At 25.6% G+C, this 11,789-nt stretch overlaps 1 protein-coding gene across 8 annotated transcripts in view; it reads right to left on the bottom strand.

Moving 5' to 3' along the window:
• Nucleotides 1-503: 503 nt before the first annotated feature.
• LOC126894121 (uncharacterized) overlaps nt 504-11,789 on the bottom strand; it is an 18,652-nt gene continuing 7,366 nt past the window's right edge. The window contains exons 4-9 of one of the 8 annotated variants that reach the window (XR_007701322.1): nt 10,303-10,446; nt 9,594-9,737; nt 4,998-5,141; nt 2,010-2,120; nt 1,518-1,618; nt 504-843 (exon numbers count right to left, since the gene is read on the bottom strand). Coding sequence is in view for 1 of the 8 variants with exons in the window: in XM_050664876.1 (XP_050520833.1) it covers nt 665-843; nt 1,518-1,618; nt 2,078-2,120; nt 3,047-3,077 (354 nt within the window). In the remaining 7 variants the exon portion in view is untranslated. Of the gene's footprint in view, nt 844-1,517; nt 1,659-1,740; nt 1,988-2,009; nt 2,121-3,046; nt 3,774-4,997; nt 5,142-9,593; nt 9,738-10,302; nt 10,447-11,789 lie in introns of those variants that run through there. The other 7 variants (XR_007701323.1, XR_007701320.1, XR_007701319.1 and 4 more) reach the window with 7 other exon arrangements.

An 11,789-nucleotide genomic window follows, 5' to 3' on the forward strand; every position in this document is an offset into this window, starting at 1 on the left:
ATATGTATTCTTAAATGAAACATTTTCTAAAATTTATTAAAAAACTTCTTTCACTTATAAGGTATAACTTATAAGCCCATCTTTTACACTATGAAGGATGATTCTAAAAAATATTTATAAATCTAGTTTCACTGTCATGATACATCTTTTTTTTGTTGGTTGTTCTCTTCTTGCTATAATCTAATTGATTTTGAGCCAATTAAATTTTTCCTATTTTTTTAAGGAATCATATGATATGTTATGTACCCTATACTATCCTTCTCCTCCCACCAAGATATATAATTCTTCGTAACTTCTCAATTAATTATACAAACTATGATATCGGCTAGTAACTTTATTAATAGATTACTATCTAAAATTTAATAAAAATGCATGTTTCAGTTAAAGACACTTCTTGTACTTATAAGGTATAAACTTTATAACTTATAAGTCTATCTTTTACTCTATGAAGATTGGTCCTGAAAAATAATATTAATTTTTTTGGAATAAATCTCAATTTATTAAGAAAATTAGTTGGAAATACAATTAATATATTTTTAAGAAGAATACATATTTTTTTATTTAATAAACTTTTAATATTTATAATCAAATTAATCGAATTTTTTTCTGTGTGTAGGTTACATTAATTACATAAAATTTCATGAACGTTAAAGAAATAATTTCCTTAAAAATGATTTGTGAATATGTTCCAAACAGTATTGACATTTATCTCGTTTTTTTTCTCATTATCTAGACATTTTTTGCAATACCAATGTAGGCAATATGGAGAAAAACTATTGTCTGCATTTTTTTCATGGCAAATTACACATGGAAGTTTTAATTCTGTTTTAGCTGCACGAACACCTATGAATAAAATATAACTATCATCATTATTTATTACATAGTAAATATTTTGATATATTTTATGTTATCAACTATTTTTGCAGAAGTACTGAAAAATTGTTTATTTCAATATTTGTTTGCTATGCAAAAAATGACTAATTAAATAAAAGTTTAAAAAATCATGTATAAAACCTCATGTGACAAAGAAGGGGTCATTTATTAAGTAATTATATTGCTGTAATATTATACAATTACAAGTTATAAATTATTATTTTGGTAAGATTTTTTAAAAATTATTTAAAGATTAATTAAATTTATAACTCTAGTAATTCCTAAAGTAAATTATCAACACTTATATTAAATAGATAGTTTTATTGAGAATTATAAATGCCAAACATAGCAACGCGAGGTCTTGAAATTCCCAAAATTAATATGCATTATTATAATAAAATATTTAATCTGAATATAATCATAATAAAATATCGAATAGATATAGGCCCATAAATATTAAAGAAATCATTTTTAATCAAAATTAAAAATGATAATGTATACTAATTTTGGGGATTTAAGACAGTGCGTTGCAAAGTCTGACATTTATACATATTTTTTTGTATATTTATAATTTAAATTTATGCTGTGAGCTGAATGCTCCTCATTGGAAGCCTCATCGTATAAATAAAAAAAGAAATCATTACCTTTGTTGTTGCATTTTGGACATGTATTGTATTCTTTTAGATGATTATTGTAACAATGTATGCATAATCTTTCTTTGCAACATTTAGTGTAAAAATAAAACCTACAGAAAATTTATTTTAATGTTAGCCACTCAATTCCTCCTATAATCATAATTATATTAAAAAAAAATTTTTTTGTATTTATTAGTTTCATATATTTTTAGAGTTATCAGTTATTAATTACTTTTTTAATTCATCCTATATACCTTTCAAGGATGCCAACTTTATATTTTTAGTGGCAGCATACGCATTTAACTAGTTTATAAAAAAAAAAAAATGCTTTAATCAAGAAAATAACGAGTCCATAACAAATTTTGAATCGGTACTTCAAAAGTTATTAACATTTTAATACCTCGAGCAGGAGAGTTAAGGTTAAATAGAGAAGTATAAGGCATGAATTAAAATAGTTATTAATAATAGATAAGTAAAAAAATATAAAAAACTATGTAATACCATTTTATTTCAAAATTATTTTCTTTACATAATTATTATTTTAAAAGAAATCGAGTGTCTAGCGTCACCTTATATACCCCGATTGAAGTACACGGTTGCATAAAACACAATCTAATAAATACATACAAATGATTAATAAAATGTGATTGATTAAATTATTAAAATTAATTTAAATGATTCATTAATTAATTAGGTAAACAAAATTCAATCAAGCATTAACAGAAGAAATAGTTATCAATAAAATGTCAATGCAAACCTGGAAATTTATGTTATCGAAGGTATAAGTACGAATTATCATTACTGTAGTTCTAAGTATGAGCCAATTGTTAGATACTTATACAAGCTTTAAATAGTGATTGCAATTTTGTATATAATACTTATAAGCATACAAAATATTATTACTTTACCCATTAAGTATAATATTTTTTGGATTTGATCAAATTATAAATTATAATTTTAATAAATATTTAAAAAATTCTAATTTATACATAGATGGACAGTGTGACCGAGTTAGTAAAGCGGCAGTGCTTAACATGCACTGCCTCGGGTTTGAATTTTGGTCACGGGCGACTTCATTTGCCGAACGAGCGATCAGTTCGGTAATTGAAGTAGCCATTCCTCTCTCCTGCAATGGACTAACTACCCGTTCCGAAATATCAATGGTTCAGAAACCTCCTCTTTTGGGGGAGGCCGCAATAGCCTTTAATGGGCGTATATAGCGTTAAAAAAATTTATACATACACATTTATAGATATATACATAAAAAAAAATTCGAGTGATTTATTTATTATTAACCAGTAGATTTTTTCAAAAATAATTATAAATAAAATTTTTTTGCTTCAGAGCGATGCCTTCATTTGATTAATATGCCACAAAATCAAAAATGTGTTTAGTTAAAGGCATTGCCCTCATAAATTGATAAAATTATACTGACATTTTTTTGTTAAGTGAAATATCTCAAACAATATGTGTTATCTAAAATTTTAATTAAAATTAATCCTTCCTACAGCAAACACAGTCAAGTATCTTGACCTTACCTTGGACAAAAAACTCATTTGGGGCCCACATTTAAAACATAAAACTCCAGACTCCGTCTTCTCAGATTTCTATTTAAATCTCAGCTCTCTCTTTTCAATAAACTAATCATATACAAATTTTTAATCCGTCCAGTCTGGTCCTATGGCATACAACTATGGGGCCATAGCCAAACCTTCAAACACCAAAACTAATCAGGCGTTCCAGTCAATATGTTTGCGCATTTTTTTTTTTTTAACTTCTTAGACGGGTGACACTGCTATATATTATATGTATATAATAGCTGTCATCAAATTTGCTTAATGTACTTGTATAGATTGTAAAAAAAATTTCTGACAAATGAATAAAATAAAAAATATCATTATTGATATTTAAATTACAATAATAGAAAATAAAATGATTCTGATTGCTTAAGTAAAAATTTGTTCTATTATATGTATTGTCTATTCACTATTATTTGAGAAAATTATGATAACAGGGAAGCATCAATTGAAATTTTTACTTATGAAAGGATTTCAAAAACACCTACATAAACGTAATTTTGATTATACATATATATTACAGGCAATCTATCTTTGGTATACTTCTATGAAAATTAAGATAAAACTTAATAATAGAAATGGGTTTGAATGAGTCCTACCTGGTATACCAAATAAAATTTTTAAAAATGATCGGAACATCTGACAATTTTTAAATAGTATAAAATTAAAGATTATAAAACGTATAAAATGTTTAAAAAATCAAACAATCAATTGTGTACTGAACACTCTGTATGAAATATGCTGAAAAAGAGAAGAAATATACAATTTTTTTCAAAATCTTTCCTATTTTCTAGTCTTTTGTGTAAATCAATAGTTTATTAATTTCTCAATTTATAAGTGGTAAAATATTTACTAAGTTTACATTTTATAATGCCATCAACTTAATATATTCTTAAAGTACCATACATGTATATTAATATATAGATTTTATTAAATATAAGTTTAGAAAATAATCCAACTAAGAAATGATTATTCGATAAAAATGTTCAGATCTTTTTTTGTTACTTATAAATACTTTTGTTCTACATTGGAAGGATAATTTGTGATCAAATAATAAGTGGATATAACTAAAACATTATCATCATGATTTATTAAAAGGTTATTGAGAGCAAATTCTTTCAATCAGTCATATTTAAAATTATACAATTAATAGAAAATTTCGTAATTGACCTCAGCTGATATGTTTGCTTTATAAATGGACATTTTCTGTTCATTTACTATTTTATATGCAGTTACCATTTCAACATTGTTAAACTGATAAAATTTATTTAACTCTGAATTTTTTAGTCACACTTGTGTTTTCGTGATAAATTCATCGTATGCATCAATCGCAAAAATATTTGCAGATTCTTATGGAGAAATATAATATCTTTATTATACTTTATAAACATTTGTTGCTTAAAATAATAATTACCTCCTAGCATTACATTTTAAAATCACAACTGTACTATTAAGTCAAACATATTGTTAAGTTTAATATTATTAATATTACAATACACTTAAGTACAATTTGAAAAAAATCAAACTATAAAACATCTAAATTATAGTAAATGTATTAGATTCGTGATTTACAATGATAATAATTGTATTAACTTATAGTATAAGATAACGTATCCCTAACATTCAATGACTCAACCGCTGCGACAATATTATCATCAGTATTATTTAATGATGTTTATCAATTAATAGGTATTTTTGTTAATAAATGTTTAAAAATATATCACAAATATACTTACATGTAATGTATTTATTAAGCAAATATTCAAAAAGATAAAAACAAACAAAATCTGTTTTCCCCTATCGACAATCTTCATCATAAGTCAAAATGTTTATTACGAGTATTATAATAATCATTATTATACGTATTATATTTATACAGAATAGTTCAAAATATTGCAAACATAATGCTTACTAGGATGCTTTATTTCTTGGCAATAAGGACAATTATTCAATTCGTTTTTTCCACCCCATGTTTGAAGACATTCTTTATGAAATTAATTACCACATACATGTTCTATAACGTCGTTGTCAAGTTTGCCATAACAAATTAGACATTCTTAAACAAAAAATAAAAATAAAATGTTTTTTTTTTTTATAAATGTGATAAAAAATTATGAATGTAATACAAATGAAACTAATTTCTAAGTATAGATGAGTCATGAGCATAACTTCATTCTATAGTTTCATTGTGTTATTTGAAAATTTTTGAGAATAACAATAAATATATCATGCAGTATAAGTAATTAAATAGCCGCAGGAAAAAAAGTTTAGCACTCAATCTTAATGTAGCATTATAAGATCTTGTGCTCGCATATGCGTTTGTGTATTTGTAACAAATTGTAATAAATATCTCAGTGTTTGTTAGCTAGACTTTAGTAATAACATGTCTCAGTAGTAATGAAGTATTAGTGTCGTTATAGCCTCAGAGTGATTTTTTTTAAATTGATCACTCGATTACCCTTAAAATAAAAATTATGTTAAGAAAATTCTTTTCTGTATTTTTTCGTTTCATGTATTCCTCGATTTATCAATTGATATATCTTTTTTGAATTCATCCCTTATAACTTTTAAGGATGCCAACTTTATTTTTTTAATGAAAACATACATATTTTACTATTTAATATTTTTAAATGTAGATTAGAGGAAGAGAACAACAGAGTAAATAACAACTCATTTCTCACCACTTCTCTATTTTTTAAAATAGCTATAACATCAGAAATAGTGGGTCACAAATTATAATATATTATTAATTTTCTCAATTAGTTAATTTTTATTTAATACGTTAGTTAAATATGAATGTTGTCTTTTAAAAAATAAAGTTGATACCTTTAAGGAGATATATGACATAAATAAAGAATAACTGATAACTAATAAGTCAAAAAATATATCAAACTATAAAATTAAATTAAATTTTCTTAACATAATTATTATTTTTTAAAAAATCAAGTGTCTAGTGTTAAATAAATCATCTTGTATACTCCGTTTGAAGTACGCGGTTACATAAAACACAATCTAATAAATACATAAAAATGATTAATAAAACGTGATTAATTAAAATAAATTTAAATGATTTATTAATTAATTAGTTAAATTTTTATACATTAAAGGGAGAAGAGTTGCTGCCGAGAAATGTCTAATGATAAATATTGTCATTTATGCACCTCACTTACTGTTTATATATTAAATTGTTTTAAAATAAAAATAACCATATTACTTTTAACTTATTTTGAAAAATAATATTCTTAGCATCATCTATCTATTAAAGGCAATGCCTTGCTGTTGAAGCTACTCATCTTTGTTTGATGCCATATTCTTAAGTGTAACAAAAGATGCACAAAGATGTTCATGAATTCCAGAATATTTTCAAAATATTGTTTCCTTGGGCATCCTCTTTATTTCTTCCCAGTTATTTTTCCTTCGAAGATGTTGATTACAAAATCATTGTGTTGGATGATGTATTCGATTAACTTTATTTTTCTTGATTCAATCATTTCTATCAGCTGTTATTCTTCTCATACTTCTTCTAGCACTTAGTCATTTCTTTTCTTGTTTATCCATTTTTCTTTGTTATTTTTCTCCATATCCATAACTCTAATGCTTCTACTTTGCTTCTGTCTTTCTTGTCATGTTTCACTACCATATGAAAGCACACTCTAAAAAAATATTTTATCGAATGTTATAAATGCCAATTTTCAGATGTTTATGAGTGAGAAGTTGATTCTTGTTTTAGAATGCTTGCTTTGCTAATTCTATTCTTCTTCTGATTTCTGGTACTGATTCGTTATTGAAAGCTATGATACTTCCAAGGTAGCAAATACTCAGACCGGTTGTAATCGTGTATTGTTTATTTATATATTAAGATTTAGATTTTAGTGCATTTTAATTATAGACACAGTTTTGGTTTTCATGGAATTTATTTGCAATATTTAAGATATTGATTTTCAAAAATCTGTCTCAGTTCTAATATCGCTTATCTTATTCCTCCACCTTTCCTAATCCAGATTTATCTTCCGATATATTTTGTTCTATGTTCTTTCTCAATCTGTTTTTGATAATGTTTAGAAGTATTTTTGAGCGTGAGAAAGGAGTGTTTTAGTGCTATAGTTTCTACATTCCGTTGTATTGCTTTTCTTCGTGACTGTTATAGTTCTACTTTTAACAAAATTTAGTGGTAGACTCCTACAATTATAGCTATCTTTAATGATTTTAAACAATTGATATTTTGTTTTTTCCCCTATATTTTTCAGTAGTTCAGTTGGGATATCGTTAATTCCTGTTGCTTTTTTGTCACCCAGTTTTCCTAGAGACTTTTCGAATTTGCTCATCAGTATTTCGGGTCCTTCTCTATCTTAATTTACATCTATTTCATTTTCTGTATATTTCTCTTCATTATCGATCTCCTCTTTTCCCTCATATAATTTTTCCATATACATTGTCTACCTCTCTACTACCTTTTCATATTCAAACAGAAGTTTCCCATGTTTATCTTCAACTTGACACGGCCACGGCGTTATCACACGTTTGACATCCCGCAGTCGNGTTTGACACCCCGCAGTCGTATCAGCTCCTTCTCAGCCACCGCTCCACTGTAAACCGGACCGTTACACACACGCGTTATCGTCGTGGTGTAAAGTCCAATAAATGCCTAGCGTCGAATACCCGCCGCAATAATACGTCCAGGAAGTCATCTTCGTGACACCTATCACATTGGTCGCACCGTCCGTGAAATCAACCAAATCGCCACCGCTAATTCGGTTATCTTTTGTTATTCTGTCGACAGTTTTTTAGAAGTATTACTATTATTTTTGGTTCGACTATAATTTTTCTTGTGTTACAATTCTTGTTTTTATTTTTCTTATTAAACGCCTCGACGCCACTTAGAAAACCAACCAGTGTTACTTATTTTATTCATCATCAACTTTTCCCATATCAAACTATGTTGATGGATGCCTTGGGTTTATATTGCAGTTTTTAATTTTATTATAGGCTTTGCCTGTATTGTTGCTTTGTAGATCACGTTATATTTTTAGTATGTTTTGCCAACATTCTTTTTTTAGACGTCATTTTGTTGTCACTTCGTTTTTTATCTGTTTATATAAATTGTAATTTCTGTTCCTTAATTTGTTCCTTCTTTCAATCAATTCAAGAATTTGTCCTGTCATCCATGGCTTTCTCGGTTCTATTTTATTTTTACCAATTATTTTATCTGAAACTCTAATTATATCCATCTTATACTATCCCAGATTTTTTCTCCAACATGAAGTTCATTTATATTCCTTATTAATTTTTCTGTTATATTTTAATATTTTACTTTTCTAATGCATTATTTCTTCTTTTTTGTTATTTCTATTATTTTCTTAAATTTGATATTGTATGAGCCATTACAAGGTTATGGCCACTATCGATGTTATATCTTGGGAAAGTATTGCTAGATTTGATCTGATTTCTGAACTCAGTTTTTACAAGTACGAAATCTATTTGATACCGATTCCTATCTCCAGGTGCTTGCTATGTGTATTTTCTCTTTAGCAGGACGTCAAAGCATGTATTTGTTATTATCAGTTCCTGTTGTTCACAAAACTCTATTAATCTTGTCCGCCTTTCGTTAATCCTTCCTAGACCATATTTTATTGGAAAGTTATTTCTTTCACAGCCTATCGATGCCTATGATAAATACGTTTGAGTTTCATTCTGTTATTTGCACGAGTTCTTCAATTTGTTTGTATTTTTGTGCGGACCCACGTGGTAAAGTAATTAAACTTAATAAAAAAAACGAAAACATTCACTTTTCAATAATAATGTAGAATATATAATGTGGTTGAACAGTAAATAATACAGTAAAACGTTAATTCTTAATATAAATATGAATGAATAGGATAATGAAATATAGTGACATAGAATGATGTAGAATGAATAAGATGGAGTAGAATTATGATATGGAATAACACATGAGTGTAATTAGTGCATACTAAAACACAACTGAATGTATGGGATTTACAGAAGAAGGGACCTAAAGAATCATCTATATACATATTTGTACATATATTTATATGTACATATAAAAAAATATACGAGTGATTTATTTATTTTTAACCAATAGATTTTTTCTAATACAATTATAATTAAAAAAAATTTAGCTTCAATGCTTTCACTTGATTAATATTACATTACAGGCAATCTTTCTTCTAATATACTTTTTTATAATTCAAATAAAAACCTAATAATATGAATGTGTTAGAATGAATCCAACCACGCATATAAAAAAAACTATTGGTTTAATAGGTATCTTCATTATAAATATTTAAAAAATATAGCGAATATATCTACCTGTATTCTGTTTATTAAGAAATAATAAAAATTATAATAATTATAATAATTATATATCTGTTTTCCACCACCGACAATCTTCATAATTAATTACAATATTTATTCGAATATTATTATAAACAATATAATACGTAATTTATTTATACAGAATAGTTTAATAAATTGTAATCAAAATGCTTACCAGGATATATTATTTCATTGCAAGTGGGACATATATGAAATTCGCTTTTTTTACGAATTGTTTGAAGACATTTTCTATGAAATTTATTACCACATCCATGTTTGGTAATATCTTTGATAAGTTCATTTGAACATATTGGACATACTTAAACAAAAAATATAAATAAAATGGGTTTTTTTTATATATATAAACTAATCTAATTCCTAAGTTATTATAAATTTATTTAACTCTGAGATTTTAGTCGCACATGTGATTTTGTGATAAATTCATTGTGATACGTCTAACCGCAAAAATATTTACATATAATTATAAAGAAATATAATATCTTTATTATACTTTATAAACATTTGTTGCTTAAAATGATTTGATATCCATTTATTTAATAAAATGATATAGCTTAAAACAAGTTGAAGTAAAAACATAAAGAAAAGGTATATTGGTGATAAGCAATAGCTAATTACCTACTAGCAATACATTTTAAAATCACAAATGTATTATTAACTCAAGCATGTTTTGAAGTTAAATATTATTAATAATATAAGACATATAAAAAAAGATAAAAACAAACTAACTCTAATAACCATATCCGTTTTCCCTTATCGACAATCTTCATCATAAGTTAAAATATTTATTAAGAGTATTAAATTAAATATTATAATAAGTAATTTATTTATACAAAATAGATAAAAGATTTAGTCATAATGCTTACTAGGATACTTTTTTGTTGCGCAAAAGGTACACTTGTGAACTTCAATATTTTTACCCCATGGTAGAAGACATTGTGTATGAAATTTGTTACCACATTCATGTATTGTAATATCGTCGTCAAGTTCATTAAATCAAATTGGACATTCTTAAACAAAAAAAAATAATAATATCTAGTTCTATTTTTTTTATGAAATCTGAAATAGTATCTAAGTATAAGAAATTTGTATACCTAACTTTATCATATAGTTTAATTATTTATTTAAAACCTGTTGAANAATTTGTATACCTAACTTTATCATATAGTTTAATTATTTATTTAAAACCTGTTGAAAGTAGCAATAAATACTTTCATACTAATAAGATATTATAGTATAAGTATTTTTATTTGTTTTTTGCACACGGGCTGTATATTCTAATTTTATATCAATAATGAATTACATAAAGTAATGAATACTCATATAATAAAAATTGATCACTTGTGGCTAATTTTATTTAATGAATACTCACAGGAAAAAAGATTAACACTTAGTATTATGTAGCATTGTAAGATCTTATGCTCATATGTGTTGTCGCATATGCAGGCGTATATTTGTAAAAATAGTGCTTGTTTGCTAGGTTTAAATAATTAAACGTAATAATAGTGAATAATTAAAAATAATTTGAATAATAGTGAAACATTTTTATCAATATAACNAAAAAAAAAAAAAAAAAAAAAAAAAAAAACACATCTTAGTAAAACCAATACCTTCTCAGCTTCGCATCGAAGCTAAAAGTTATACGAATTTAAGAAACAAAAATTGGAAAATTTTTTAAAATTTATCGATTTTAGAAATTGTAATTTTCATCTCAGCTTAAAAATATTTTTTAAGGGAAATGTCTTTAACAAGATACGATTTGTGATCTTTTGGCGTATCGTTAAAAAAAATCGGTTTAGTAAGAGCTGAGAAAAAGTGGTGATAGAAAAAAAAATATCATAGTAAAATTAATACCTACTCAGATTTGCATCGAAGCTAAAAAATTTAAATGTATTTCACTCAAATTTTTCTAATAATAAATTCTACAGCTGCACACTTAATAGTTTTAGAAAATTTCGAAAACATTGTTACAAACATTTTTGAAAAAAATGAAAATTTAATAAACGTCGGAGACGATGAAACGACAGGCGCAGTTACACGTAGGACGTTAAAAAGCAGCTAGAGAGCATTTACCGTTGGCACTCGGTGATTGTTTGCAGTCCAGTAGATCGATTTTTTACCCTAGCTAAAAAAACACATTATAGTAAATTCAATTCCTTTTTATCATTGCAACAAAGCTAAACTTTTTTAAATGTTCAATTATCTTATATAATCATTTTAGAATAATTTTAGTGTCCGATAGTTAATTAATTACTCATATACATACTATTTATTTTAGCTTCGATGCGAAGCGGAGAAGGTATTAATTTTACTATGATGTGTTTTTTTTTTTTTTTTTTTTTTTTTTTTTTTT

Source organism: Daktulosphaira vitifoliae, unplaced genomic scaffold (genome assembly GCF_025091365.1).
Source record: "Daktulosphaira vitifoliae isolate Bord-2020 unplaced genomic scaffold, ASM2509136v1 Scaffold_1, whole genome shotgun sequence".
NCBI classification, from domain to species: Eukaryota; Metazoa; Arthropoda; class Insecta; order Hemiptera; family Phylloxeridae; genus Daktulosphaira; species Daktulosphaira vitifoliae.